Source organism: Cinclus cinclus, chromosome 9, assembly GCF_963662255.1.
Source record: "Cinclus cinclus chromosome 9, bCinCin1.1, whole genome shotgun sequence".
NCBI classification, from domain to species: domain Eukaryota; kingdom Metazoa; phylum Chordata; class Aves; order Passeriformes; family Cinclidae; genus Cinclus; species Cinclus cinclus.
In genome coordinates, this window is record NC_085054.1 from 29,186,654 (window position 1) to 29,214,049 (window position 27,396).

Below are 27,396 nucleotides of genomic sequence, written 5' to 3' on the forward strand. Positions count from 1 at the left end.
GAAATGACTGTAAGCAAGGAGGAAGAGCTTGGGACTTCAGGGTATGATACTCACTAAACAGGGAAGAAATGAGAGATTATAAGGAAAATGGAAGATCCTACACCTACAGGTACATACAGTTTGATGGAGGGAGAGAAAGATTAAGCAGGTCCTAAGAAGACAAGGACAGGGAAGGGTCCCATTTTGCTAATGGGTAAGTTGGCTACATCAGAACTTCTTAAAACATAGAGGGGGTACAGATGAAGACAGGAAAAAGTATCTGGGTTATCCTCATGATTAAAATACATTAACTCTGTGCAGACTTGGATTTGCAGTATTAGTAGAGAATTTCTTTTTATTATTTTATTTAATTTTTTCCTCTACCTCCCTCTTGTCCTTCTTCTTTACTTCTTTCCTTCTTCCTTCTGAGATACATTAAAGGGAAAAAAATGGAGACATAAGATTAGAAACAAAAGTACCTAAAGCAAGGACTAAGAAAGGATTTACCATTCCTAGCAAGAGGTAAAGATGACAAAGAAAAAATAAAGCAGTCTGGCTATGCATTTTTACCCCCTGTGATTCATGAACTTTATGCCGTCCAGCTTCCTGACAGTTGGAGTCAGTATGGTTGCTGTATGGAATTTTGTCTTGTAGGATGGGAGAACAGTGAATATGAAACTGACAACCCTTAAGAAGTTCCATTTTTACCTTAAACAAAAATATAAAAAAAAAATAAAAAAACAACTCAAAGCTTGCATTCTACATACGATCCCTAGCTATAGGGAACAACATGACATTGACAGATGAGAAACACTAAGATAACATAAAGTAGCAAAATTCCATTGGCAATTGTTGTATGAAAAGCATGTTCTCTTAAAATGCCTTTCAGAATGAACACTGGAAATTATGGTAGGTCCAAATAAACTGAGTATGTCAATAGCAATTTTATGGCTCCTTTAATATTCCAATTAAAAAGTTTTTGACTTTCCTCCAAGGAATACAAAATTAGACTTGATTCTGCTCCAATTCTGAGCGACACTAACCTTCTGAATCTCATTCATCTTTAACAGACTGTAAAAGACTGGTGTTGCAATATTCTAAATCCACATCTGTCTTGATTAAGCAGTTTGATTACTAATTTCTTGGTAAACCTGTAACTTCAACAGCTGATTTTGTGCTTAGAACCAATTCCCTATATATCAGTGTATGTGAACAAAGGCAAAAAAGCAAAATACTGTAATATTTAAGGAAATGAAACTTACTTCCGAAGTTTGCCTTCAACCATCCATTTATCTCTCCTTAAGTTTGACATATAATCAATGTTTTTATCAATTTCACTGTCAAAGATGAAAATAATTTATTAAATGTGAACTTATGTATCTTTTTTCTGACAGACATTTACATATAGACACTTTTCCTTCAAATACTTGTCTTGGAGAAATCATTAAAATTCAAAAATAAATAATTTTAAAGCTAGGAAACCACAATGCTAAGAATGCCAATGTAGCACACTGTACAGCACAGCTGTACCTATGTCAGTTTTTATCCCCAGTATTGCCTCAGCTTTCTTTCTACATGAAGCACTGCATTCAACATTTCTTTTCATAGTTCTAGTTCAGGTTTAAGCCTCCAAATGTCTTTGCCACAAAGCATGTAGCCCTGTGCTGAGAAAGGTTACCACTGATCCATCTGAGGCATTCTGCCTAGTGTAGAGGAGATGAATCCCTCTGCAATTAGTCCTGTGACAGCCCCCAGGAATCTCCTTTGAGATAAGAAAAACTACTTGTTTAGAATGACTCATGCTAGAAAAATGCAAGGTCTTCTTTTTATCTTTTTAGAATATTATTGGTTAGGTTTGGTTCTTTATAATTGGTTGTCCCAAACAAAGAAAGATAATGTAGTTGGCCAAAATGTGTTAACCCTGTTTTCCACTGGTTTACTTGTGATCCCCCCAAACCCTATAAAAGTACATGTGTGATCCCCCATCTGTGGATTTGTAGCCTGACCCCTTCACGGACGACAATAAAGCCTGTGGAAAAAGTCTGAGCTGCTCTCCCAGTCTTTTCATGCCGGCTGGAAACTACAGGTTTCTGTGAGAAGCTAAGCGCCTGAAAGGCCAGCACTCACAAACCTTGGAACTTTCCCCTGTCCAACAACAACAACTGGGCAGGGGACACAACAAAAAGTTACAACCTAGGATCCCTGGGATCTACAATCCAACATTCACTTTCCAGTGAAGAAACTGAACTTGCTTCAGTTTCCAGCAGAAACTGAAGAACCAAAAAAAGGGCTTTGCTGCAGTCCCGTCTGTGCGCCCACTGATGAGACATCCCGGCCTCAACAATTCAGCACTTTCAGTTGTTTCTGTGATCAAAATACAGAAACTCAAGTTCTGAGTGATCATTTCTACAAATAGGACCTAAGAGTCAACTGCAACAAGAGGAAGCTTTTTTTTCTATGATGAATTTGACTGATACACATGAACCTTCTTGAGCAGCTGATGCACAGCACTTGTACTGCCCACTTCTGCTATTTTTCAGCTTTGGAAAACCTGAAGTGTCTCTTCCATTCCTGCCTAACACAGCCCTGGTTAACTTTTGCAGCACAGAGTACCAAACCCAGCAGAATACACCAGGAAACAAAGCAGCACTCCATTAGGTGATGAATGCCTTTACTCTGTGGAAGGACAGGTTTCCCAGACATTGGCATTTCCTAACTTTTTATTGCACATTGGTGGGTTTTGACAAGTTGTTGAACATAGATGCAATTTAAAACTACAAAATGCTATACACTACTGACCACAAATGCAACACAGATCTTCTTGAATGAATATGATGATACATCAAACCTGCCACCTCACCTTAAGACCCTACTAAAAGTCTCTGCACAACAAACATCTTCAAAAACAAAAGGAAAAAAGGGAAAACAGTGTACTGCAGAAGCCTTGAACAACTCTTCTAAATTATTCCCTAGAATACCTAGTAAATTTCTTCGCAATCAACCTCATCTTTAATGCCAAAAATTGCTAGGGAAATTTTGGTTCAAGTTTAGAAAACAAAATTACAGACCAAACATAGAAAAGTTCTATTCTTCCATCATATCAACAGTACATAAAGGTAAGAAGTAGTAACTCAACCAATTTCAGCTTTCATCATAAAAAGAACATAAGTAGTACTCCTGTAACAGAATAGTGAATACACAGTATTTCTGAACTAAACAATTTTTCTGATTTTATTTTTACACACCTGTTTGGGAAAAATCTTACCTTACTACACTTTTGCTGCATGCTAACTCATTGACCAGAAAAGCAAGTACTGATGCTTTCTGAGCTGGAGAATGTGCCTGAAAAGCTTTTGTCTTCAAGCTCTCTGTCAGTTCTGTTTGTCCACAATGAGCCTCCATGAAAATCTGCAGAATCTCAGACACATTATCCCGATTCATACCAACATTCAGTAAGTGTTCCCCAAGAATAGTTTTAGCCTAAAAAGAACAAAGACATTTCATTTAAACAATCATGTTTAAAAAATACTGTTTTCCTTTGTAGGCTGCATTGTTTATAGAAGATCTAAGGGTTTGTTTGCATTTTTACATAAGGACTTCAAACATGATTATTCTTTGAAACTATTCAAATGCAAATCTTAAATACAGTAACATATTAGAATGTCTTCACCTCTAAGTTTTTAAAAACAGAGTTAGTATTAGTAATAATTAAATGGATTACATGTAAAAAGGCATGGCCTAACTGGAAACTGATGAATACTGCTTTGTAAATGGTTCTATGAAGAGCTCTAGAATGGAAGAAAACTGTACTGGCTTGAAAAAGAGGGCCAGTAAGAAAGTCACTCACTCATGAATTGGGGTTTTGATGACGTGACCTTGACAGAAGACCTTAGGGAAAGAAGTAACAAGATTCACTGAGAATGTAAATGAGGGTAAGAACACAAAGGAATGGACGGAAAGGAGTTAAAAGACATGGCCACAGATGTGACAGTGCCCTGCAGAAGATCCAAATAAAAATGGGATGTGTGTTTGTGTGTAGAGAAAATGAACAGAAACACATCATGTCTGGAAAATGGGAAGGCTGATGGGACACAGGGTTATGGAGCAGTATCAGAACTGTGACACTGCGGAAAAGAATTAGGAAAGAGAATGGAAATCCGTATGAGAGGTGTCAGAGACACATTATGAAGAATGCATTTGTATATACAAGGTGTTTACTATGGATATTCCCTTTTTACCTTGTATCCTGTACCAAGTCCAGGATCGCACACAGCTGCAGAGACAAGTTTCACAAGCAAGTCCTGTACTTCTCCCATGCTGTCCCCTATGTTGAGCAAACCCTCTTGAAGAACACTCAGGGACGGAACATCTACGGTCACATCAAAGCCCAGAACTTTACCGAAGTTACGCAGGAACTGCACTACCATGAGACAATCCGAAAACGTGCCTCCATCAAGAATGAGGCCTGGGATGCGAGGCAACTCTGGGAAAGGCTGGAAAGTAAAGAAAAAAAGTGAAAGATTCAGTAGTATTTCAAAAGAATATTTTTTTTTTATAACAGCTGGGAAAATTGATTAACACTTCCTTCTGACCTTCAGCATGACAATGCTGGAAGGTACAGGAGATAGGGAACCTACATCCCTTGTCCATTTAATGCTAAAACATGTTTTAACTTTTCACAAATTATAGAAGGCAAGAGATTAAGAAACACTTCTCTTTTGGCCAGGAGACACTGTAAGGATCAATTCTGAGCCAAATTACTGTAAACGTGGTGTAAAAATTATTTAGGGGAAAAAGGGAAGGGATTTCTCAGGAACAAAGACTTTGAACCCAAGCTTTGTCAAGTCCTTACAGGCAAGAACTAAGAACTTGGAAGATTGGGAGAGTAATTTTTTTTGAGCAACAGCTTGTGAGAGTTCTCTAGATGATGATTTAGTGCCTGTGTACTGAGACATGATGCATATTCCTGATGTAAAAACAATTTGAGTAAAGAATTTGTTTGAAGCAATCATGCTTTTTGGGAAGCAGGCGTCTTTTAAACAAAAAGCGTTTAATTAACTAAACATACACTACTGTGTTGTGTTCCAGTATTTTGTATTTGTATGCATTTCAAATATTTCTCTAATTGCCTCAATTAAAACTTGAATGCTTTAAGTGTGGCTGCAAGAAAAAAGTTATTGACACAATTGTAAAATAAACAAGAAGTAAGAAAGTAAGTCTATGTTGCTGCGATCACCTTCTGGTCTGCCAAGCACATATCTTCATTGGGCTTCTTTAGCTCCTTTGCCATTTCTAATTCCAGTCTTCGCTGTTCCAGTTTACGTTCTTTATTTAATCTTTTTTCATCACGTTTCTCTTGCTTTAGCCGCTCTTTTTCCTTAAGATAATTAAAAGGGAAAAAAATAAACCCCATATATTAAACTTACAAAGGAACAATCAAAGAATTTGAAAAGGACTTTTTCTGTAACCTCAATAATCACCATATCAATTAAGGAACCTGCATTAAAATAAAGGGGAGGGGAAAGCTAGAACAAAATCACTGAATTTGTAAGGCAATCTAAGATTCACTTTTTTCTCTTCTGTCCACGTAGACACAGATTACAAGTATGTTCGCACAGAAAAACTCTTCGAAGTACCATTTAAGAAAGATAACCGAGTGAAAATACAGCAAAGTATTTTATGCAAGGCATCTGATTTTAAAAACTCTGCTTACAACCCAGTATTGTTAATCTGCACCTGCTACAGCAGAGACCACTCAAGAAACATCTCTGAACAATACATGGTTTAAAAAGTCCAATAATACATAAATTAGATATGTAGATATGTAAACTGGAATACCTTATAAAACACAACTGATCTTTTCAAACAGAGGTAGCTTCTGGCCTTGAATTACCACACACTTTGCATGCAACCTGAAACTGATTATGTTGTCCTTTATGTCTTATATGCACAACAAGAACACACAGATCATCAAGTGAGAAGCCAAGAATCTATTATTAGTTTCTTCAATACCCTCCACAGTGGAGTCACACCAATACTACACCAAGTCTGTCTGTAACATGCTGAGACTGACTCTGAACCTGGAGCTCTCATGGCCTTTCCCACCCTCAGTGCCAGGGGCTCTGCGCCACATGTTCAACACCAATTCACTGTCCTGATGACACAACTCCCCATACACCTCAGGTGCAACCGCAATCGAATGTAAAATGTATGGAATCTGCCACATATCAACACCACCTGTTCAGAGCACAGAATCATGCACACGTGTGTGTGTGTGCGCCACCACTCAAGAACCTGATACAATACAAAGTTGAAGATGCTGTATGTGCTTTTCACCTGTGGGCACAGAAGGGCTAAAGAACCAAGCCAAGATGCTTCCCGTTACTCAGAAGCACTCCCTACTATTCTGTTAGTTTAAGAGGTCACTCCAGTCTCCTCCATTTACTACCACCGTATTTTGCAACAATGGGAGAATGGGCAATACTAAATCAGGGTTCAGCTGCACTTGTAGGTTAACCACTGACTTCTCTGTAGAGCTCTGGCAGCCCCCATGACTTTCTATTTTTCTTTTTGATTCTATACAGAGCATTACCAGACCACCAGTGACACCTGTGGATAACCACTGTGAGTGCACAGATATGATGACTTCTACTACTACAGTCTTTAGTGGATTTTATGAAAGATCGAGTTTCACATTAGACACAAAGAACATGTTTGGAGCAGTAAATGTACACTGGCAGGAAAAAAAGCAGTGACATTCAGAACTACCCATCTGCCCACCTGCTTGCTGCTCTACAGCTATGTAAGCATCCTCTGTACTGCCACTGCAGGGCCTCTTCATCTACACTGAATTCATAAGAGACATCTTGTATGGAAACATCACAATACATTAAAGCAGCACGCTACATCCCTAACTTGATTTTAAAATGGGAAATGCCCTCTGATTTGCTTTTTGAAAACAGTTTATTGCCTTTTATCTTAGCCTTTGTCACTGTCTCAAGGCCAACTGGCATTACCTACAACTTGTTTTTGCCAATTTGAAACACTCTGTGACAGGAGAAAAGAGAGGTATATATGGATATTTATGTGGCAACACAGTAATTTACAGTTATGATTAAAAACAAAAACTTTAGCTGCACTACATTTCATAAATCTATTTAAAGTTTACTTTTACTGGTTGAAATTGACACTGTTCTATTTCTATTAGAATAAGAATATAGTTAGATATTCATAGTTAGTGGATTAGACTAAATGACCGTTTCGTTTGGGATTCTGACTTTCAACAGTACAATGGGTGCTTAGCATATCATCTTCCTCTATTTCCTTGCACTGAAGCATTATTCAGTTTTTCTTGGATTTGGTCAGTCACTTTTACTGAAATTTGTAAATACAGCCCAGAGAAAAGTTTTAACAATTTCCTTAACAACTACTTGTAATAATGATGGTTATCTTATTTCAGTATCTTCATTACCTGCACTTTATTTACAAAAGTCTCAGGATACAGAAATAGATAAAAAGTAAAACAAAAAGTAAATTAGTAATTGGGAGGTTTTGTACTTTACTTATGTTTCCTCTCAAAAACATCCAGAACTCTCAAAACTCAGCAATCTGTGCCAGTGATCAACCATCTCCCTCCAAGTTTTTTCAAAAACAAAAGGTTTTTTCAAGTTAAAACAGAATTTCCTGTATTTCAATTTGTGCCTAATGCTTCTTGTCCTGCTGCTGCAACGTACACAAATTAAACTATACATAACGTAAAAAGACACTGCTCTTCTACAGATGACTGCAGAATGAGACCATGAAAACTTCAAACTTTCAGAGGTTAATACTCACTTCTGCCTTTTTACGTGCTTCCATGGCTTTCATAAGCATCATATGTTGTCTTCTCCGTTCTCGTTCCTATTGAAGCAAGTAATATTAGAACCAAACTAAACCACATTTTCAAATCAGTAAAAAAGCTGAGTAACAAATTTAGCATTAATAGACAAGTCACAGTAAATACTAAATATAGGACAAGAATGGCCAAGTCTGTGCATGTTTTAGTTCAGGTTTAGAAAGCAAATACAAGAACAATCAAAAGCAAAAAGGTAAAGCAATGAACATGGAGACAGTGTAAAAAAGAAGCATACAGATTTACTTATGGTCAGTTGTGATGCTCCTTCATAAGCTGGCAGAACAAAAAGCATAATGGTTGGCTGGAACAGGTCAGTTACCTTACATCTGCTATGACGGAACTTGCAATTTACTTCTTCAATAGCCAATTCAACAGAAATTTTAAACTGTTTTTTTCCAAACACTGCAAATATTAATATTTTTGTAACCAAGCAACAAATTAACGTGATTGATTTTATCAGCTCTAGATCACTTTTGATCAAGCCAGTGGTGGTGCATATATGTACGCAACAACACTTGCATTTACTGATGCCTATCCCTCAGTAAATGATGTCAGTAGCTTCAAATGCATTAAGGAGCAGTATTCTAGGGCACTAAGTACAGGGGTTTTGCCTTAACAGCTGGACAACAAATCTTGGCCCCAGTAAAGGCTATAGGAATTTTATCATCTGATTTGGTGAGGTTAGGACTACATTCTAGTATTTCATTGCATACTTCTAACATTACGTATTTATCACCAGCTGAAACCTAATTTCCTCAGTGTCTTACAAGGGGGGGAGACATCACCCTGATTTCTAAAACAGGTTAATTCAAATTATATTTAAAATATCTGGATTCATTCCCACTGAAAGGGAGAAGACTTGCAGAGATCATCCACGTGACTACCTATTAATTTTGCATCAATCCCTGATTTTATATACTAATCAAATTTTTACTTGGACATCAGTAACATAGATCCCTGATTAAAAACTACATTTAGTTATTGCCACATTCAATATATACACATGTTCAAGACATGTCTTTTTTTCCTTAACAGACAAGACAAGCAGATGTATGCAATGCACTGTGCTGTAAAGCCATGCAGCAGTATGTAATATGACAGCAGCCAGTGCTACACTTTATGCATTGCTATGACAACCATATCACAACCAAATCACAATGCGGTGTTAGATGTACAAAAATAAACATACCCATACCATATCTAGTCTATGCCTCTCCAACTCCTGGTAGAAAGAGTTGGCACAACATTATGAGACAGAAATCACAAAGTCATAAAACCAATTTATAATCCCCCAAAAGACCCCAATACCAAAGCAAAGCAAAAAAAATCGTAAGGCAAAAGAAAATCTGTGCAGGAATCAAACCCAGAAGTTTAAAAAGGGCCTGTTTTGAGGATTCCACCCCCCTCATACAACTGAAAGTAGTAGCTGACAATTGGCATTCTGTCTGTGTGGTCAATCGAACTTATACCAACCTGGTGCTTCAGAAGAACAGCCTGCTGCCTTCTCATCTCTTTCTCCTTCAAGAAAAGAACAAAAGTGTATTTAAAATATCAATCAAAATTTTCTTACCAAATTGCACAGTTCTGCCACACTAAAACAGCACACCTGAGTTAAATTCTAACTTAGAGAGAAGTACACACAGCACACATCACAGTAAGTCTGGTGAGTGGGGAGTTCCCCATTAGAACACATCTAGAATGCTGAAGCAGCAATAAAAGTACTTATACACACACACACACACACACACACACACACACACACACACACAATCCTCCAGTATTTGTAAAGGAGTTCTGTAGTCTTGCATGCATTACAGGCTGGAAAAGACAATGCTTGCTGAGAAACAACATAGTTTTTCGATATCATGTGCTTAGAAGAATATTGTGAATAATATTACTGCATCAACATTTTCTTCTGCAAACCATGGTAATGGCACATAAACACTGTCTATATATTTATGTGTGTATGTCACACATACACAAACTCCTCTGCATATGCTTCATGCCTTTTTATAACCACACATACATGTTATTATTTGCTGTCTCTATGTACAGCTTCATTACAACTTCATACTGATAGCCTCCCGAATTTATTGCTTTTAACCATCAACATACATTAGGTACAATAACACAATTCTTGTTTTTGGAGCTCATCCAAACTAACCTTTATTCGTTTTTCCGCTTCCAATAATTTGGCATTTGCTGCTTCTTCCTTCTTTTTCTTTTTCGCCTGTGCATGCAAAACAGGTCACACAACAGCACCATCACAACTTGAAAATAATCTGACTAGAAGCAAAGTTATGTACCTTTAAAAGTTAAGAACATTATCACTTATTGCATACATTGCAAGAAATCTCTGATGCAACTTTCATGATCAATCAATAGACATTTCAGTTACTTTATAAAAATTAAACCAGAATTTCAAGTCCCACTCAAAATTGCTTCACCTGGCTATTTTAAGAAAGCAAGTACACACAGAAACAATGTAAGTGGCAAAGAGATTACTATTAATTTTTATGTCAATGGAGACTTGAAAACTAGCAATCCATCTTTGCTAGTACACCAGTAAACCTGTAGAGTATACTCTAATACAGACACAGTACTTTTAAACCCACTACACTTCTTATAGAGCAGAGCGTTATATTGTTTCAATATCCTACTACAGCAAACTTGTTCTCTAGCAAAGGAATTGCTCTGCTGTTAACTTAAATACACACAAGACTATTCTGATAGAAAACCGTGAGCGCAACTGTGAATACTTGTAAGATTATGGATCACAGTTAATGTTGATCTTAAAAGAAAACTAATTTAAGACACATTTTTGAACTGGCCTTTGGAAATCAAGGCCATTAGAGCTGCTATACTTAGTCCCATGCTTAACTATGTGTGACTGAAAAATACAGCATTCTTTAAAATGGCAACAGAAAAATTACATTAGAGCCATTATTTTTACCTCTAAAATTTGCTGAGCTCGAAGTTCTTTCTCCATTCTAATTTGCTGGATTCGCTTTATTTTTTCCTACAAGGGTAAGAAAGTTATTATTTTAAAAAAATATATAAAGGAAATTTATTTTTACACTTGAAAAATGACAAAACTTACACATACTTTTTTTGTTACTGAGTTTCACCCATTTTAGTCAACTGTTCCCATATGTTTAGAAATTTTACTAGTATTTGATGTCTGGTATAACCCTGAAGGAAGCCACACCTAGTTATGCATAGGTGCTCATGTGTAAGTTGTCAAAAGTTTTTTTAATACCTTCAGGAGGACCGGATTAATGACCAAGTAAGGAAGCTAAAGCATTCAAATTCCAGCTGACAATGGTGGACCTAGTTAGGAATGAACAGAAGGGTGAGCTACGCCATGAGATACATGATGCTCTGAAGTGATCTCCCTGACCAAGAAAGAGCGAGATCTGTCCAAGCACTGTTTGTGCCTCAGCTCCTGCAGCCTCTCTCAGGCCATTACAGTCCCACGGGCAGCACACAGAGCTGAGCTCAGCAAAACCCAAAGCCTGTGCTCTGTCAGCCAGGAACACTCAGCCACATGCAACCTAGCTAACGTGCTCAGTTAAGTACACTTCAGTTTCTCCAGACTTTTAAAGCACTCAGGTAATTGATGCTAATTTTGGAAGCCTTAATATGTAGTTCAGGGGATGGAATTGTATACATGCTGTAACAAAAGAAGTAATTGGAACAGGAACCATGGGTGCTACAACACATTTAAGTCTATTTCATCATGGTGAGAAGAAAATGACCAAGTTATGCACTCCAGAGATAGCTACTGGGCAACAATATTCTAATTAATTCTTCTTGATGAATTAGCTCCTAAAATCTGAACAAAGGCTTATCACATTGATTGAGATATGCAATCATTGCAAATTATTTCACGCTACCTGTGCTATCTAGGTTTGTCTGTTAAACTCGCTATTTAAAATTCACTAGCACATTGTTTGAGATTTTATCATCTCAAAAGAGCTGACTGAGCCACAGTGACTAGGAAGGACCATTTTGAAGAAAAGTGCACACTGGACTTGCTCTAAAGTTTTAATACCAAAACCCAGACCATGGAATAGCCCTTCTTGCAGGGGGAGGCCTAGACCAGAAACTTGAAAAGGAGCTCAAGGAACTTCTCAGGAACAGCAGATGCTTTCCCAACAGTGAGGGTAAAGCCCATCAGTACAGAACACCTTGTTTTCTTGTGAGCTGGCCTGAGACTCTTAGAACATGGACCACTCTAAAATTTTACTGTCTGGAGAACATATAGTGATGTATGTAATTTATATATACAAAAAAAACAACTAAAACCAAAACCAAGTTTCTAAGGAAAGATAATCTAAAATATTTAACAGTAAAAGAGCAATCACAGATGAGAAAGGCATACAAAGTTTTCTGACAAACAGTGCTCCAATCCATGAAGTCTTACCAGCTCCTTAAACTGCTGAGAAGTCCAATATAATACAACCTTATCACGAAAATTAATTCAGAGGCCTTGTTCAGACAGTGCTGAACTTTTTCCACCCTGTGAAGCTCACAGCATGGACCTCAAATCTCTATTATCCCCCATTATACTTTAAAACAAAACCATGGAAAGTTGAAAGCATGTGCTTCACCCTCTCAACTCCATAAAGGTTAGAGTTAATACAGAACAAACTTTTCAGCAGAGATCACAATAAAGAACTATATCAGAAAGAAAGTACTCCACACATCGAAATCATAACTTTTATCAGGTTACACATCAAGAAGGAATATGATGATGACAAACAAGGTCTGGATTTGATTTATTTGACAATTTAAAACTTCTTGCTTCCTGAACCCCTTGGAATGCAAGGACCGCTTGAAAATCATAGTGTGCTCCTTTTCTTTAACAAGTAGGGGTTGCCTTGAGAAGTGGACACATCGAAACTGTCACAATCTACAAAAATGCAGACTGGCTAAGGTTGGGAGGGATATGTGGAAGTCACCTTGCCCCCACCCCCTGCCCCAGAAGGGTCACCTAGAACCAGTTACCCAGGACCAGGTCCAGGCTGCTTTTGAAAATCTGTGTGGGAGGCTCCATTGCTGGCTGATACCCCACTTGCCACCAACCAGGACCCCCAGATCCCTTCCTGCAGCTGCTCTTCAGCCCCTCATTTCCCAATTTATAAACACAACCAGGGTTGCCATTAATATATTTGAAAAAACTCTTTTCCATTGTCTCCCACATTTCTGGCAGCTCCAACTTCAACTGAGCTTTGGCCACATGAACTTTCTCCCTACACTGGCAAGCAGCATCTGTCTTCTTCCCATGTCACTTACAGGCAAACCAATAACTAGTACTTTTTCCCAGTGTGGGGATGCTGAGATCATATACAGACATTGACGGGCTGGGGCATGTTCAGAGAAGAAGGAAAGTAGAGCTGGAGAAGGGGCTGGAGCACCAGGAACAGCTGAGGGAGCTGGGAAAGGGGCTCAGCTCGGAAAAAAAGGAGGCTCAGGGGGACCTTCTCACTTTCTTAAACTCCCTGATAGGAGGGTGCAGGCAAGTGAGGGTTAGGCTCTGCTTCCAGGGAACAAGGGACAGGACAATAGGAAATGGCCTCAAATTGCACCAAGGGAGGTTTAACTTGGATATTAGGTAACATTTCTTCATGGAAAGGGCTGTCTGTCTGGCACAGCTGTGCTGCCCAGGACAGAAGTGGAGTCACCGTCCCTGAAGGGATTTGAAAGATGTGTTGATGTGGAACCTGGAGACATGGGTTAGTGGTGGATTGAATGGCGTTCAGAACTGTAATATACACTTAAAACTAGATTTAAAACACACTTTGTAATCAGCATACTTAGTAACTTACTAAATATTTGAAATACACCTTACTAAAAGATTTAAAACATCTTTTAAAGAGCTTATTTAGCAATTGCATCGACGGCATAGTTTACCTGTTGCTTCATTATCTTTATCTGCTCCTTTTGCTTTCGCTTTTCTTCAGCTGCCATAATAGCTAACAAACAAAAGCAAACAATATCAGCAGAACATGGCAAGAGACAGGTAATTTTTCATAAACTCTTTTCAAAACAATCCCCTAGCATGCACAAACTTGCACAATACTTACCTTGCTGTTTTTTTGCCTCTTTGGCAGCTCGTGCTTGCTCCTGCTTCTGAAGCTTTCTCAGTAGCTTAATTTGTGCTGCTTGCCTAGCTATTTCTGTAACAAAAATAAAATACTAAATTCATAAAAACAGTGCTGTCCAACAATAAAGATACAGTTCATGCTCCAGGCATTTGCACATTGTAAAAAAAGAGCAAACAGAGGACTTGATTTGCACATGCTGGCATTTACAAAATGTTTCTATAAACCATCATTAATGGCACATGTGTATCAGTAACTGCATCAACAGTGCAAATGAACATGGATACCTTCTACATAAAATAAATACTGGTAATACTGGTTTCGGAAAAAAAAAAAATTATTAAGTGACAGAATCATGCCAATAATGCTGGTTCATTTTAAAACCATTTTCTTCTTTCTTTTTAAAGCAGAAAACATTGTTTCAAAAGTACTAAATCAACATTTTATTCAGAAAGCATGGAATTAGTTTTCCTTAGAAGTCACCTCATGTAATTATGTAATCCTTTTTTAACAATGAAGCAAGAGCACACTCTTTTCTTTGGCTACCTAAAGTCAGCCATTCTTATGCTAATTAGTAACCTCCTGAAGCATTCTACTACTCTTTGACAGCATCTCTGAAATTTGAATTAACTGCTTAGGGACACACTGATAGAAGACAGCTGTAGGAAGTATTTTCTGGAGGTTGAATTCAGCTTGCTTTTCAAAGGACTGAAGTCCAGGACCTGCATGGTAGAACTCCCCAAAATACCACCAGTTTCTTGTCCAGTAATGACAGTGAGCTTTTGGATATGTCTGTACCCAAGCACTTCCTTCTTTAAAACCTATGTACTGATGAACTATTTACTGATCTAAAAAATGTCTTCAGTAAGAGCATGTAACAAATATCCAAAATAAAATGCAGTAAACTAATATCCTAGTGAGACAAATCACTCTTCTATAGGAAAACCATTAACTCTTTATGTACTGACACCTTCTCTTTGTGAAAATAGGAACACAGTTCTTACCTTGAGCCTGGAGCTTTCTCAGAAGCTTTGTGTCAGTGTTGTCCAGAAATTCACCACTTCCAACATTGGGAGGTCGGCCCTTGCGGCGTCTGCTCCTCGACTCCTCTCTGGAATGCTGTCTGTCAGGATTTGGGGGTCGTCCTCTGCGCCCTTCCATAGCTCTGATACGGGGAATGACTTCCTCTTCCTTCAGAAGACACCACTGCACGCCCTTTTAATTGACACATTTCACAGACAGCTATTACAAACACAGATTGAAATAACCCAAAATCTAAGATGAGTTGTAGATGTTAAATATGCAAGTGCTGTGATGTATTATTTGGACAGGACAATTTCTTGGTGAAGCACAGAAGCTACGCATTGAGAGACTATCACTAAGAACTTTTGTCAATTCTACCACTAGGAAGGATTTTGAAGACTATTCAAGCATATACTAAGTTTTTACCTAGTAGATATGCCATTACTGTGTTGTTTTTAACTATTTCTCATTAAATCAAATTGTTCAATCCTTTCTAAAAGTCAAAACAGATTCCTCCTTATTGTATAACTCAACAACAAGTATTCTGCTTTCAGATAATCCAGTGCTCAACATTAATGAGAAAATGTGTGAAGCTATGAGGTGCTGTCTTCCAACAGAGTGTGTTTACAGAAATTCTGGCATACATAACAAGCAAAGGCAGTAATGTATTTTCAAATACTGCTTTTGAGTATTGTAGAGCTCAACAACCTGAGCTGAAAAAACACAGATGCATTTTAATCTTCAAGTTTTTGTTAGCAGAACTGAGTTCTCCCCTTATTCACTGCAAAACTGTGAAGTTTTTGCATCAACTTGAACCAATGAAAACTACGTTCTAATCATCCATGTACCTAAACTAAAGTTATGTGAACTTTATTCGCTAACCAAACAAAGCACACACATATTTTCTGGCATCATGAAAGCAGATTCTAAAATACTTTGTTAATAAAAACACTCAAGGTACTCATGAAGGAACAGCTTTACTTTAACTGGTTACTACAAAGTAGAGTTTATTGCATCTACTGAGCAGAAAAGGAGCACCATTTAGGTGATCCTGTTTAATTGAATACCAGTATTTCAAAATTTTAACATCTTTTACCATTTCCCCAAGTTTTTGAGAAATGCAGGGAAAAAACTGCAAGCAAAATATCCTTTTCAGGACTTCTTCACAATTTACCTAAAATAGGTTTGTGAAAAATGTCAGTTCAGAAAAAAAATATTTTGAATGCTTTAGTTTTCACATTTATATGTACATAAACCCTAAAATCCAATTTACTGTACCACAACATAAATGATTTTTGCTTATGCTGGTAATCTGTTTTGTAATTATTTCTGCTCATTCTGCACAACTACAAAGGTTTTGCATAACTTTAGCAAAAGATATGGCAGTTTGCTAATGAGACATTCAGATTTCAAAGGACTTATCAGTATCTGCAAAGATACTTTCCTAAAGTCCAAACTATTCCCAGTTAAGACCATCCCCAGAGTACAAGTCACACTTAGTTTGCACACATTCCAAAGGGCCTTGTTATTAATTATGTTCTAAAAATGCAATGTTCAGAATCAAGACCATATTAATCTGTACCACATCATCATGACACATCATCACCACCCCTAAGGACTTTGCAATCCAAAATATTCACCTCTACCATTTGACTAGAAGTTACTTCTCTTACTATCTTGAAGAGTACTACTTAAGTGTAACTTTTGTTTTTCTGCCTAGTTCTTGAATTGCAGTTTATCAGAGGTTCAGTTTATTGAGGTAGATTTAATACTTGTACTTACTACCTACACCAACTTCCAACCTAGAAAACCTAATCTCCTAAGATGCACGTGCCAGGAGAGGTAAAACAAAAATCACAGAATATGAGGAGAAGCAGCCATAGTTCAAAAAGTACCTTAAAACATCAATGGAGATTGCTCTTGCCCTGTATTTGTATTTTCTGCAGTTAATGATACTAATGATAATAATAAATACACATCACAGAAAAGTAAGAGGTCTACCAGATCATTAGTACCAGAGACCAGGTTGGGTATTAATTATCCTAATGCTGCCTAAAAGAGAAACTAGAGGTCATCAAATGAAGTGAATAATGGCTCAGTAAGCAAAAGGAGAAGGTGCTTCAAGGGATGGGAGAAAATGGTTTATGTTCTGTCAAAGGGTATCGTGGGTGCACAATTTTCCACAAGTTTAAGAGAGGACAAGACAAAAATAGTCCAGAACAAAGCCACTGAGGGCTAAGCAAGATTTGATTGACCACCTATATTTTGTGCTCAAACTATTTTAAAGTCTAATCCAAAATACATTTTTATTAAAGGAATGTACTAATACTCTGGGTTTTTGATACTTCAAAGATAAAAGACAGGTGTTGTGCCCTAATGTAGAAGAATCACAGGCTTCCATAAATTTGAAGGTTTGCTACTCAAACATTAAGAGAAAAAAATGGGAATAAACACTGTGAAATGCTGTGTTATTGTTCAAACTAATAAAAATAATAATTTTATTCCATTTCTCACCTTCAAGCATCTACCATGTACCGCAATACTGTGCTCCCATCAGGACATTGCCAAAAAGACACCAGACAACCATGTATGAAAGCAGAATCAAGTTCAAATCCTGTTAATCAAGCTAATGAGCAAAACTATAGGCACTTTGCAAGAAGCAAAAATCCACCTAATTTTCAGATTAGATTTGTGGAGGAAAGTTAACACCATAGCTTTCCAAACTGATTGCAGAACCCAGAATAGGACAAAGAGTCCCGTACATATTAGTTAAACTCATGAGGACACATGTTTATTCCATCACCCCAAATCAAATTCATACTAATCTTCCTAAATCACAGCAGTTGAAACCTTCCAGGTCCGGTCACTGAATTTTCACATTTGCCAAACTTGAGTCACTCTAATCCTACTCCTTTGTGTCCCACTTCTGCCAGATACACATCTGTTACAGCATTCAAACACCACTTTGAATAACCCATGATATTTGGTGGTTTGCATATCACAAGAGAGAAGCACAGGCACTAATACAAGCAGGTAATCCATGTACTTTTGGCTTGCTATAGATAAATATTTAATAATACTGATTTAGCCTTAAGATAATTTTCTTCACATCTTGTTTCATCTTAGAGCTGTGTGAAACCTAGCCCAGCACATGCTGCATGTCTCAACAGGTGACAGAAATGTGTAATGAAGGGAAGAATAATCACTAATGGCTATACAGAATAATCAAAATTACCATAAAACCAGAAATAAAATTTCTGGAATTACATCCAGACATCCAAGAAGACATGATTATCATATATGACTTTGAATCTGCATGATTCAAAAAATTTTAGTAAAGAGGGTGCAATCTCTTTTTACAAAGTATCAGTACTGCATACTGTTTCACTAGGCAGTATTATCAGCCTGAGTGTAGCTCCACTGTTTTGTAACTTCTCATTCACACATAAAATGTAAACACATCTTAGCACATCTGACACAGCTGCCCTCAGTTTCTTTTTCTAGTCAGAAAACTTCCCTTTTGTCTACCCAAGTCTCAGTGGAACCTATCAAATCCCACATCAGTACATATTTCTATGGTGATATGCACAGCAAAGGAATGCTCACATTGCCAGTCTTGCCTGTAGAAATCTGTCCCTCACACTGCCTTCATTCTTAAGTTTTATATAACAGGGCAAACTGCAAACCAACTAAAGGGAGAAGACATATATAACTAAAGAAGGGGACAAGACTAATGAATAATACAGGCAACAGACACAAAAAAGGGAACAGAGCAAAAAGAGAGCAGATACCCTGCCATTACATTACATCACAATAAAATTAATTATTTCAGTCAAGACATGCAGATACATAATGAAGTTAATAATTACAGGAACTTGTAGTTGTTGAAGGCCAAACATGAAGCAAGTTTAACAATGTTTTGGTCTGTAAGCCAGGAAGCACCACCTAGAAGTAGCTGCTTACTATGAATTCAGTTTTTAATGCTTTCAAATCTATATCACACAAACATTACATATTTCTAAAGGTATTACAAGAACATAAGGCTAAACTCAAGCTTCCACTCAAAGTGTTGAGAGCTAGTAAGATGTTCAGAACACTTATCCTTTTAAGAAGCAAATACCTCCCCTGAGAAGAGTCAAAAAAATTTCATGCACATCCTAAAGAAATGGCAACATGGCCAAAATACAGTAACATAGCATGGCACAAATACAACAACAATTTCCTTAAAACTTTGGTTTTACTTATCCTGGTCTGGTTTATCTACATACCATCTAACAATTTTACCACTGAAAAGCATAACTGGTATAGTTCTGCATCCCCTCTGTAAAAGTGTCACACTTCAGGATGGTCTAACAGTATCCTTGATACAGGAGACACTTGTATATAAACATGCAATTCACATGCAATTTACATGCAATTTACATACATATATATATATATATATATACATATATACACAAACACACACATTAACACATACATATGCACAGGAACACACTAACAGAGTGGGATTTAACGTCTACATGTGAATTACTACTGATATGAGGCTGTATACAATAAAAGAAGAAACAAAGTTTTACATCAGAAATACCTGAATGCTAAGATAAAATAGGAAGCTCCGACTTCTCAACCTAGACCAAGCCAGGCTCAGAGCTGATCATTAAAGCACGCTCGGAGCAAAGCCACTGAAGGGAGCAGTTCTCAACCCAGCCCAGCATGAAGCTCTCCACGTCTCAATCTAACTACTCTTAAGAACATGTGCAGCTTTTAGAAATAATTAGCTAAAAACAGGTAATGCTTCAGATTGCAGCAAAAAATTACTTCACCTAAACTTAAGTTAATGGTCCTTGGATCAAAAACTTTACTTTTTAAAAAGTGGATACCTGCGGTCCATCTCTGGCTTCATAGAAGTCACCCACTCCTATTTTTGCACTGAAGCTGAAATTGTCCCTTGAGATATCCATTATTCCATTTCTGCTGAGATACTGAAAAAATCACATATTTTTCCACTTCAGCTTGCAAATAATTACAACCTAGCTTTGATGTACAGCTAACTTTGTGAGTGTAATGTTTTGCATATTCTGTCAAAGGGATACGCATTTATAACACATCAAATCAGTAACAGACTGAGATACATTACACCTCACATCATAGAAAATAAGTATCTCTACTGGAGAGAAAAGATTACATACTTTAATTGCACGCATGGTTACTAGCATTAGAACACAGAAGTTAAAAAATTAATGTACCTTTACTACCTCAGGGTACTGTCTCAGCTTCTTTCCACAAGGTGCAAAATATGCTACTTCTCCTTGAAGACGACCACCAAAGTTTCTTATTCGGGTTTCTCTTTGCCAGCTAGAGTAATATGAAATAGTTGCATACAACAATACACTTTTTAAAAAACAAGTAATTTGTGTCAATTTAAAAATTCTACCAAAGAAAAAAAAAAAGAGGAAAATGTGACTAGAGTATCATAAACAGACCAAACCAGAAAATTCTTTCATGTAGATTGTCCAACGTGACTAAACATATGAATTTATTTATATCAAGGAACTTAAATATTACCAGATTTTAAACAACCTAGAACTATACATTAGGGAGTTATTTGGAGTCTATTATCGGTTCAGATAATTAGGACTAATTTCCAAAGCAAAACAGCTAAGAGATGGGTCTTGTTTGCAAAAGAGAAAATTTAATGCACAAAAATGAACACATGAAATATGCTGACACTTTTTAAAGAGATCCACAATCACTGGGAGTCAGAAATCTAAACTGTTGAAGCCCTTCCCTTATTATGTTCAGCATCAAGATTTTTTAAACTCATTTCTTTACCAATGGCTTTTTGAAGGCATGATCTCCCTGTAGGGAAAGTCAGGTGTACACATAACGTACCCATAATCAAGAGGAACACGCAGCTCCCGTTCGTCTGCTACTCTTCGTCTTTTCGAAATACCTGAAACAGAATCTCTGGTTAATACCTAACAGAACTTACAAAAGAAAACATGTTCCTAAAATGTACTTTCTATTTTTCTATCCCCAAAACAAAAGAGAATTGTTTTTACATTCTCCCCATTATGTACCTCAATTACCAAGAAAACTAATGTAAGTGTTCTTCTGAAATACATTTTTGTCTAAGTTTCCCATACCCTCATCCTCTGAAATGGCAAACAGAAAACAAACTATCCTATACCTATCTGCTTGTCCTGCTTAGTGCTCTCAAATATTGCTAATTTAATTCCTTGCACACCTGTTTTTCTAGACAAGACCTTTTATAATATTTTTTCAGTAAAGAAGGTGCAAATAAAAACACACTTCACTCTAAAGATCTAAAGATTAATATTTAAAGATATTCTAATAGGTTTAGTCTTCCTAGAGCATTGTTTATAGACTCCAGTCAAATGTCAAACACAGAGAATTTTCAGAACTACTTCAGCTTTTCCCAGTTCAAAGAGATGTTGTGTTTGGTGCCTGCCAAGCAGCTGAACCAGTAGCATCCAAGACAACCTGGGGTTGCCACAACCCCACAAACCATGGGGTTTTTTTAGTGTGAAAGGCTTTTCCTCAGGCCTCTCAGACAGCTGCAGCACATAGCTATGCACTTCTCAAAGAGGCAGTTTAGACCTTCTGTCAAGAATGTGACACATCTGTTCCCTGGAAGGGCTTGTGAGTGAGGGCTGGCACCAGGCTGACCCTGGCACATCCAGCCTCGCACACCAGGAGAGTCTCACACAGCACAGTACGGCTGCCACAGGAGCTGCCAGCAGCTCCCTCCAGATCCTGTGAAGAGACCCCTGGAAAAAGCACCAAGGAAACGCCTGTGCTCACATCCCAAAATTTAGACACAGGTCTGCACTCTTAACCTAACATGAAAGACTACTGGTCACAGGGCAGGGAGGGAGGCTGCTTTTCCAAATGTAAGTGAAGTGAAAAGTCCAGTGTAAAACAGATACAGAAAAGAGACCACGAGACCCCTTCCGTGACTGACCAACTCTAGGTAAGAGGTTCACAAAAATATTTTTGTTGTAATATGTTTCTTAATATATGATATATGTAATATGATTCTTATAAGGTGATTCTTAGGTGCATATTATTTTAGATAAAGCAAGGACATAAAACTTATTTCTTCTACCTCCTATCCTACTCCTGTAAATAGAAAAGTCTGCTATCAGACTTCCCAAAGCATTACAAATCAACACAGATTCCTGGGGAAAACATTATCTCTCTAATTTATCCATTTGAATTACTCCTAACCCATATGAAATCTTCTATAAACTGTAAAGTTAACAAGTCTGTTTCTAGGATAAATATTAGGTAGATCACATTATACTGCTTCAAAGCCAATGCCCTTGTATGACATGGAATGAAGCTTCTATTCCACTGAATCCAAATATAAAAACCTATTTATAAGCAGATGTCCCCATTTAAAAATCTACTTACATGCACGTTAATAAACATCAAGTCTCTAATTCAAAGTAGGAAATACGTGATTTCATTTCATTGTTACCATTCAACTTAAGAAGTGTGACTTTCAAAAATGTATTCTTTACTGTAGCCATATTAATTACTGAATCTTACAAATTAAGTCACCAAATGAAGGATTATAAGCACTATATAATATCAGACAAATGCTAAATATACTTTCCATTAACTTTTAAAAAATACATCCTTGCACATGATCCATAAATTCTACTGAGAATTTTGAAAGAATTATTAGAAGATTATGTGCTAACAAAATATGTTTATGAAGTTTGTCGAGGAAGGGGCAAAAACTGAAGATTCAGAACACAAACTAGAACATACAGAAATCAGAAGTAAGAATAACTAGTTTCGAATAAAATGGAGAATTCCAAAGACTTAAAAATGAAGAGTTGTAATGTAATAAATATAAATTCTGGATATTTAATACTACCTTCTCTCAAATAATGACACAAGTTAAAATGTCCTGGTCTAAGTGTAATGTTCTAGTCTGGAGAACTTGCAATTTGGCTGACAGATCTTAGACTGCTGCAAACACCCGTGAAAAGACCACAGAGTCACCCAACAGCCCAAGTCAGAAGCGCCATCCAAAGACACCTGGTCCAGCCTTCCTTGGGAAAGGAAGCTTCGCCAGGATTATCGTGCACCCTGACCAACTGGCATCTGAAAACGTTAAGTGAGGGGCACTCTGCCAGATCCCTGGGGTGGCTGTTCAGTGAATCACTGCTTTTAGGGTAAAAATCTTGAGCTGTCACTTGATACCAGCACCTGGACTATTTTTGCAACTACTTTTACAACACAGGGACCTTAGCTATCACATGGTAGTACAATAGAAGACAGTGAGATACCACAATGTGCACTTGGCGTGAGGCTGGAGGCTCCTGTCCCGAGGAATACTGCAGGCTGGGACTCAGGACATAAGGCAGCTGGTGCCGAGCTTGACGTCTTTGCTACTTGGAGATTAAGCGGGGTGGAATGAGCTGTAAGACCAATGGAAGAGCTCTTCACAGAGGATGAAGTTTTATTCAGTTTCAGTGGGGTTTTTTCTCCCTCAGTGTCGGTATCCGATTCATCTTGGTCTTTATCATCCTCATCATCTTCCTCCTCCTCAGACCCTTCTGTATCTGACTCAGAATTACTGTCAGACTCTGTTTAAAGAAAGTGTGGCAAAAGGCACATTATGACTTGGAAATGACTGGTAAGTACATTAAAGTTCTGATCCTTCAAAAGTATTTTCTCTTATATTTTCTGTTTTCTAGTAACATCTCCTGAGTATCAATACAAGGTTCTAATTAACTACGTAAACTTTAAAATTACTACAAATAACATAGCATTAAATAATTTTGCATGATAATACACAGTTCTTTTGAATGGAAAGAGATGAGTGACAGAAGCTGCAGTATTTCAAGACTGTTCACCCCAGAATGAGCTACAGCTAAATCATCTCATTAGCCTGGCAGCAGCTGAGCACTACCCGAAGAAGGGCATTTCATGGGTGTGACATCCACTGTGAAGAGCAAAAAAACAATAGAACTGGATATGGGCTGAAAGGTGTCAGAATCAAAAGTATGGCAATCTGGGCAAAAGAAGAATAAGAAGGACAGCCAGGGTAAGGAACTAAAGGTGAGATACAATCCTTAGATAAAAGATGAGTACAGGGTGTGTGCATGAGAGGTGGAACAGAATGATGAAGGTGAAGGCTGGACACAAGGGATATCAGCACACTGGACAAAGCAGTGACTGAATTCAGTCAGCTCTTTAAAAAGCAGGCCTTGTTATTCCAAATTGCACAGCCTAGTCTGCAGCCCTTAAAACTGTCCAGTTACTTGCTCATGGACTGCTGTGCTCCTGAATGAGGCAAGGAAACACGCTTTTCTTGCCAATCTTGAAAATTTGAAGGCCCTTGCTTAGTCCCCCTCTGGTTAGGAAACCTGTTTTGCAGCTGGTCTCTGCCAGAATCATTAACCATCAATAAGCCTTAATGTCAATCCAGAGCACTTTGTCCCATCAAGCTGCAGGCTGGGTGACCTATGTGGAGGGGAGGTCTCTGAAAGCCCTTCAAAAAGGCCAAGGAGCCACCTTACCAGGACAGCTGACCAAGCATCAGAGCACCTCAAACATGATTTATGGACATGACACAATGGAGAATGTGGACACGTGCTGATTTCAAGGATACGTGTAGTGTGCTGTGTGGGCCAGGCTGGCCCAGTATTTCCTGTCCCTATTTTAAAATATGGTGGGAAATGCTTGTTTCCAAAATGTGAAAAATCAAGTTTCTGCTTTTCCTATTAAAAAGGTTAAACCACCTGATTGGCTATCATCAGAATCATCTTCTTCATCGTCCTCATCTTCATCTTCATCATCGTCGTCATCATCATTTGAGTCGTCAGAGTCTTTACTGCTGGGGGCATCTGAGTCTACCCCTCTGAACTGCTCCACCACCAGTTTTGCAGAATGAAGGTGGTGTTGTGGTTTTACTGCATTTACTGCATTATTGCTGACTGCTTTATCCTTTCCTGAACCAGGTAACACAGGAGAGGTAGAGGGCACAGCAGCTGTCCGGTTACCAGTTGTCTTCTTCCCACATGCACCCAAGTTTACTGGCAAAGAAAAGGGGGCACTACCAGAAATGGCTACACTTTCACTGATCTTGCTCTGGGGTTTTGCTTTCGTAGTGAGCGCAAGAGGAGCCTCCTGGATGACGCTCTGAATAACTCCATTGGGCTGGTGATTACCTAAAAGTGCATTTGTCAGGAATGGGTTAGAATGGTTATTTTCCAAGGATGTGAGTTTTTGATGAGCTGGTGAACTAGATGTTGGCTTGGGGCTTGACAAAGCTGCAATAACCTTCTTCAGGCTCTTAGACGACTCCTGTTTCTTTAGCTGTGCTGCTGGGAATGTCTGTTTATATTGTTCCTAAAGAAATGAGAAGACAGAGGAATAAAATGTGGAGGCGTTTGTATGGCTTTCTTGGGTATTCAGGCAGGTGAGCTCTAAGAAATTTTAAACATCTGCTAAACCATTTTTAGAAAGTCAAAAGGAGATACTAGGTGCAACAGAAGGGATGGGTAACTACCAGTTACACAAGTCTTGCGTGATTTTTTCACTGTAAATCAAGTAGGGAAAGACAAATTGAACTCAAGATTTTAGTTGATTGAAATTATGTAGGAAAGCTTTCTCACCTCCTACAATGCTCTAGACAGACTTTCATAAAGGTATTTATCATTCTGAAAAAAACCATTTTTAGAAAGATACTACTATTGTGTACCTCTTATTGCTTAATTCAGTATATAAAAAATCCCATTAGTGAATGTACAGCTACTTTTAATAATTAGTTCACTTTAAAGCACCAGGTAAATACAACACACTAATGGCCACAATACTAAAAAACCAATAGAGACTCTTGATGTATAAAAATTTTATTTACAAAAATGAGGGAAAAGGTATTACTCAGAAAGGGTGTGATATGTTAACTGTTTAACTGAAAGAGTAGTACTTGAAATTTTCATGTAAAACTTGGGAATAGCTCAGAAATACATGTAAAGCTTACAGTGTCTTTAGTCTAAACACTCTTGCAAAGAAAAAAACCCACATCATCTTCAATAGAAAACGTAATAAAATAGATAAAGACGGTACCATTTCAAATCAAGTTTTAAAAATGAAGTCAAACACAACACATGCTTGGAAGTCACTAACATTTAAAACTGAACACAAAATTATTAAGATCTTTAAAATAAATATTCACACAGTGCAGACCTCCAGTAAAAGTTTTAGAGAAATCAAACTATTAAATGTGTGATCTATCACCAGCTAAAGACTCATAACCTAAATTTGAAAGCAGAAGCCTCTTTCAAAAGCAAAGAAGTGTGTTCTTATAATTTATTTAGCTACTCCTGGTAAGTGAGAAACATATTTGAATTTTACTAAGTAACAGGAGATTGGAAAGGAAAAACAATTTTTATCTTCTAGTCTAGCAATAAAATTTAAGTATTTTCAGTCCTCACTGAGGGCCTGTGACTTAGCTGTGAATCATAATCGAGTCTACTACTCCCAAATACCACTTAGTTTAAAACGAAATTTGAAAAAATAAAATAATACTAATGACAGTTGCCTTGGTAAATGTATTTTTATATTATATTTTTACGTTTTATTTTTGTATTTATTTTTTATAAAACCTAAGCCTCAGTGTTTGGAAAATGCCAGATTTTTATTCTCTTCTAATCCCCATTCAAATTTAACTGAATAGAAAATTCATCAGCTGTCACCTTAACCACTATTAACAAAATAAATAAACTAAGGATCTAAAAATTTTAGAAGCTGAAGAACTGCTAAGACAGACATATATACTTACCGTATAGTCCTGACCAGTAAAAAGGAAGATAAATTATGGGAGGTGAGCCCCTGGCACAGGGTGGAATTCCCAGAGCAGCTGTGGCTGCCCCTGGATCCCTGGCAGTGCCCAAGGCTGGACATTGGGGCTGGGAGCAGCCTGGGACAGTGGGAGGTGTCCCTGCCATGGCTGGGGTGGGATGGGATAGAGCTTTAAGGTTCCTTCCAACCCAGGCCTTTATTGCCTTCTAAAGAAACTACTGAAATGGACATACTGAGTTTCTACAGCTATCACTGCATAAATACCTGCCTTTAAAGAGCAAACTAATCTCAACATTCATTACATTGAGCTTTTTTTTTTTTCAAAATTACTTTCAGCTTCTTTCTTTAAAATCATGGTTGTAGTAGGTGATTTCAATTACTTTGACTTGAAACTATCCAACTTGAAAGAAAGCGAAGCCATATTTACATACTAGATATGTGAAGAATTAAATCAGCATTTTGACAACCTAGAAGCACAGGAAAAATATCCAGGCCACACAATTTACCCATGAGTACTCTTCTTATTTTGATAATGATTTCAGG

The 27,396-nt window shown here is 37.6% G+C and overlaps 1 protein-coding gene across 1 annotated transcript in view; it reads right to left on the reverse strand.

Annotated features, from left to right (window-relative positions):
• Nucleotides 1–27,396, reverse strand: part of BAZ2B (bromodomain adjacent to zinc finger domain 2B) — a 63,361-nt gene that overhangs the window by 21,504 nt on the left and 14,461 nt on the right. The window contains exons 7-22 of the mRNA XM_062498006.1: nucleotides 24,789–25,398; nucleotides 23,331–23,630; nucleotides 20,899–20,959; nucleotides 20,253–20,361; nucleotides 14,985–15,195; nucleotides 13,963–14,055; nucleotides 13,790–13,851; nucleotides 10,827–10,892; nucleotides 10,038–10,103; nucleotides 9,347–9,391; nucleotides 9,069–9,095; nucleotides 7,813–7,878; nucleotides 5,216–5,356; nucleotides 4,218–4,472; nucleotides 3,245–3,459; nucleotides 1,242–1,316 (exon numbers count right to left, since the gene is read on the reverse strand). Of these exons, the coding sequence (XP_062353990.1) occupies nucleotides 1,242–1,316; nucleotides 3,245–3,459; nucleotides 4,218–4,472; nucleotides 5,216–5,356; nucleotides 7,813–7,878; nucleotides 9,069–9,095; nucleotides 9,347–9,391; nucleotides 10,038–10,103; nucleotides 10,827–10,892; nucleotides 13,790–13,851; nucleotides 13,963–14,055; nucleotides 14,985–15,195; nucleotides 20,253–20,361; nucleotides 20,899–20,959; nucleotides 23,331–23,630; nucleotides 24,789–25,398 (2,402 nt within the window). The remainder of the gene's footprint in view (nucleotides 1–1,241; nucleotides 1,317–3,244; nucleotides 3,460–4,217; nucleotides 4,473–5,215; nucleotides 5,357–7,812; nucleotides 7,879–9,068; nucleotides 9,096–9,346; nucleotides 9,392–10,037; nucleotides 10,104–10,826; nucleotides 10,893–13,789; nucleotides 13,852–13,962; nucleotides 14,056–14,984; nucleotides 15,196–20,252; nucleotides 20,362–20,898; nucleotides 20,960–23,330; nucleotides 23,631–24,788; nucleotides 25,399–27,396) is intronic.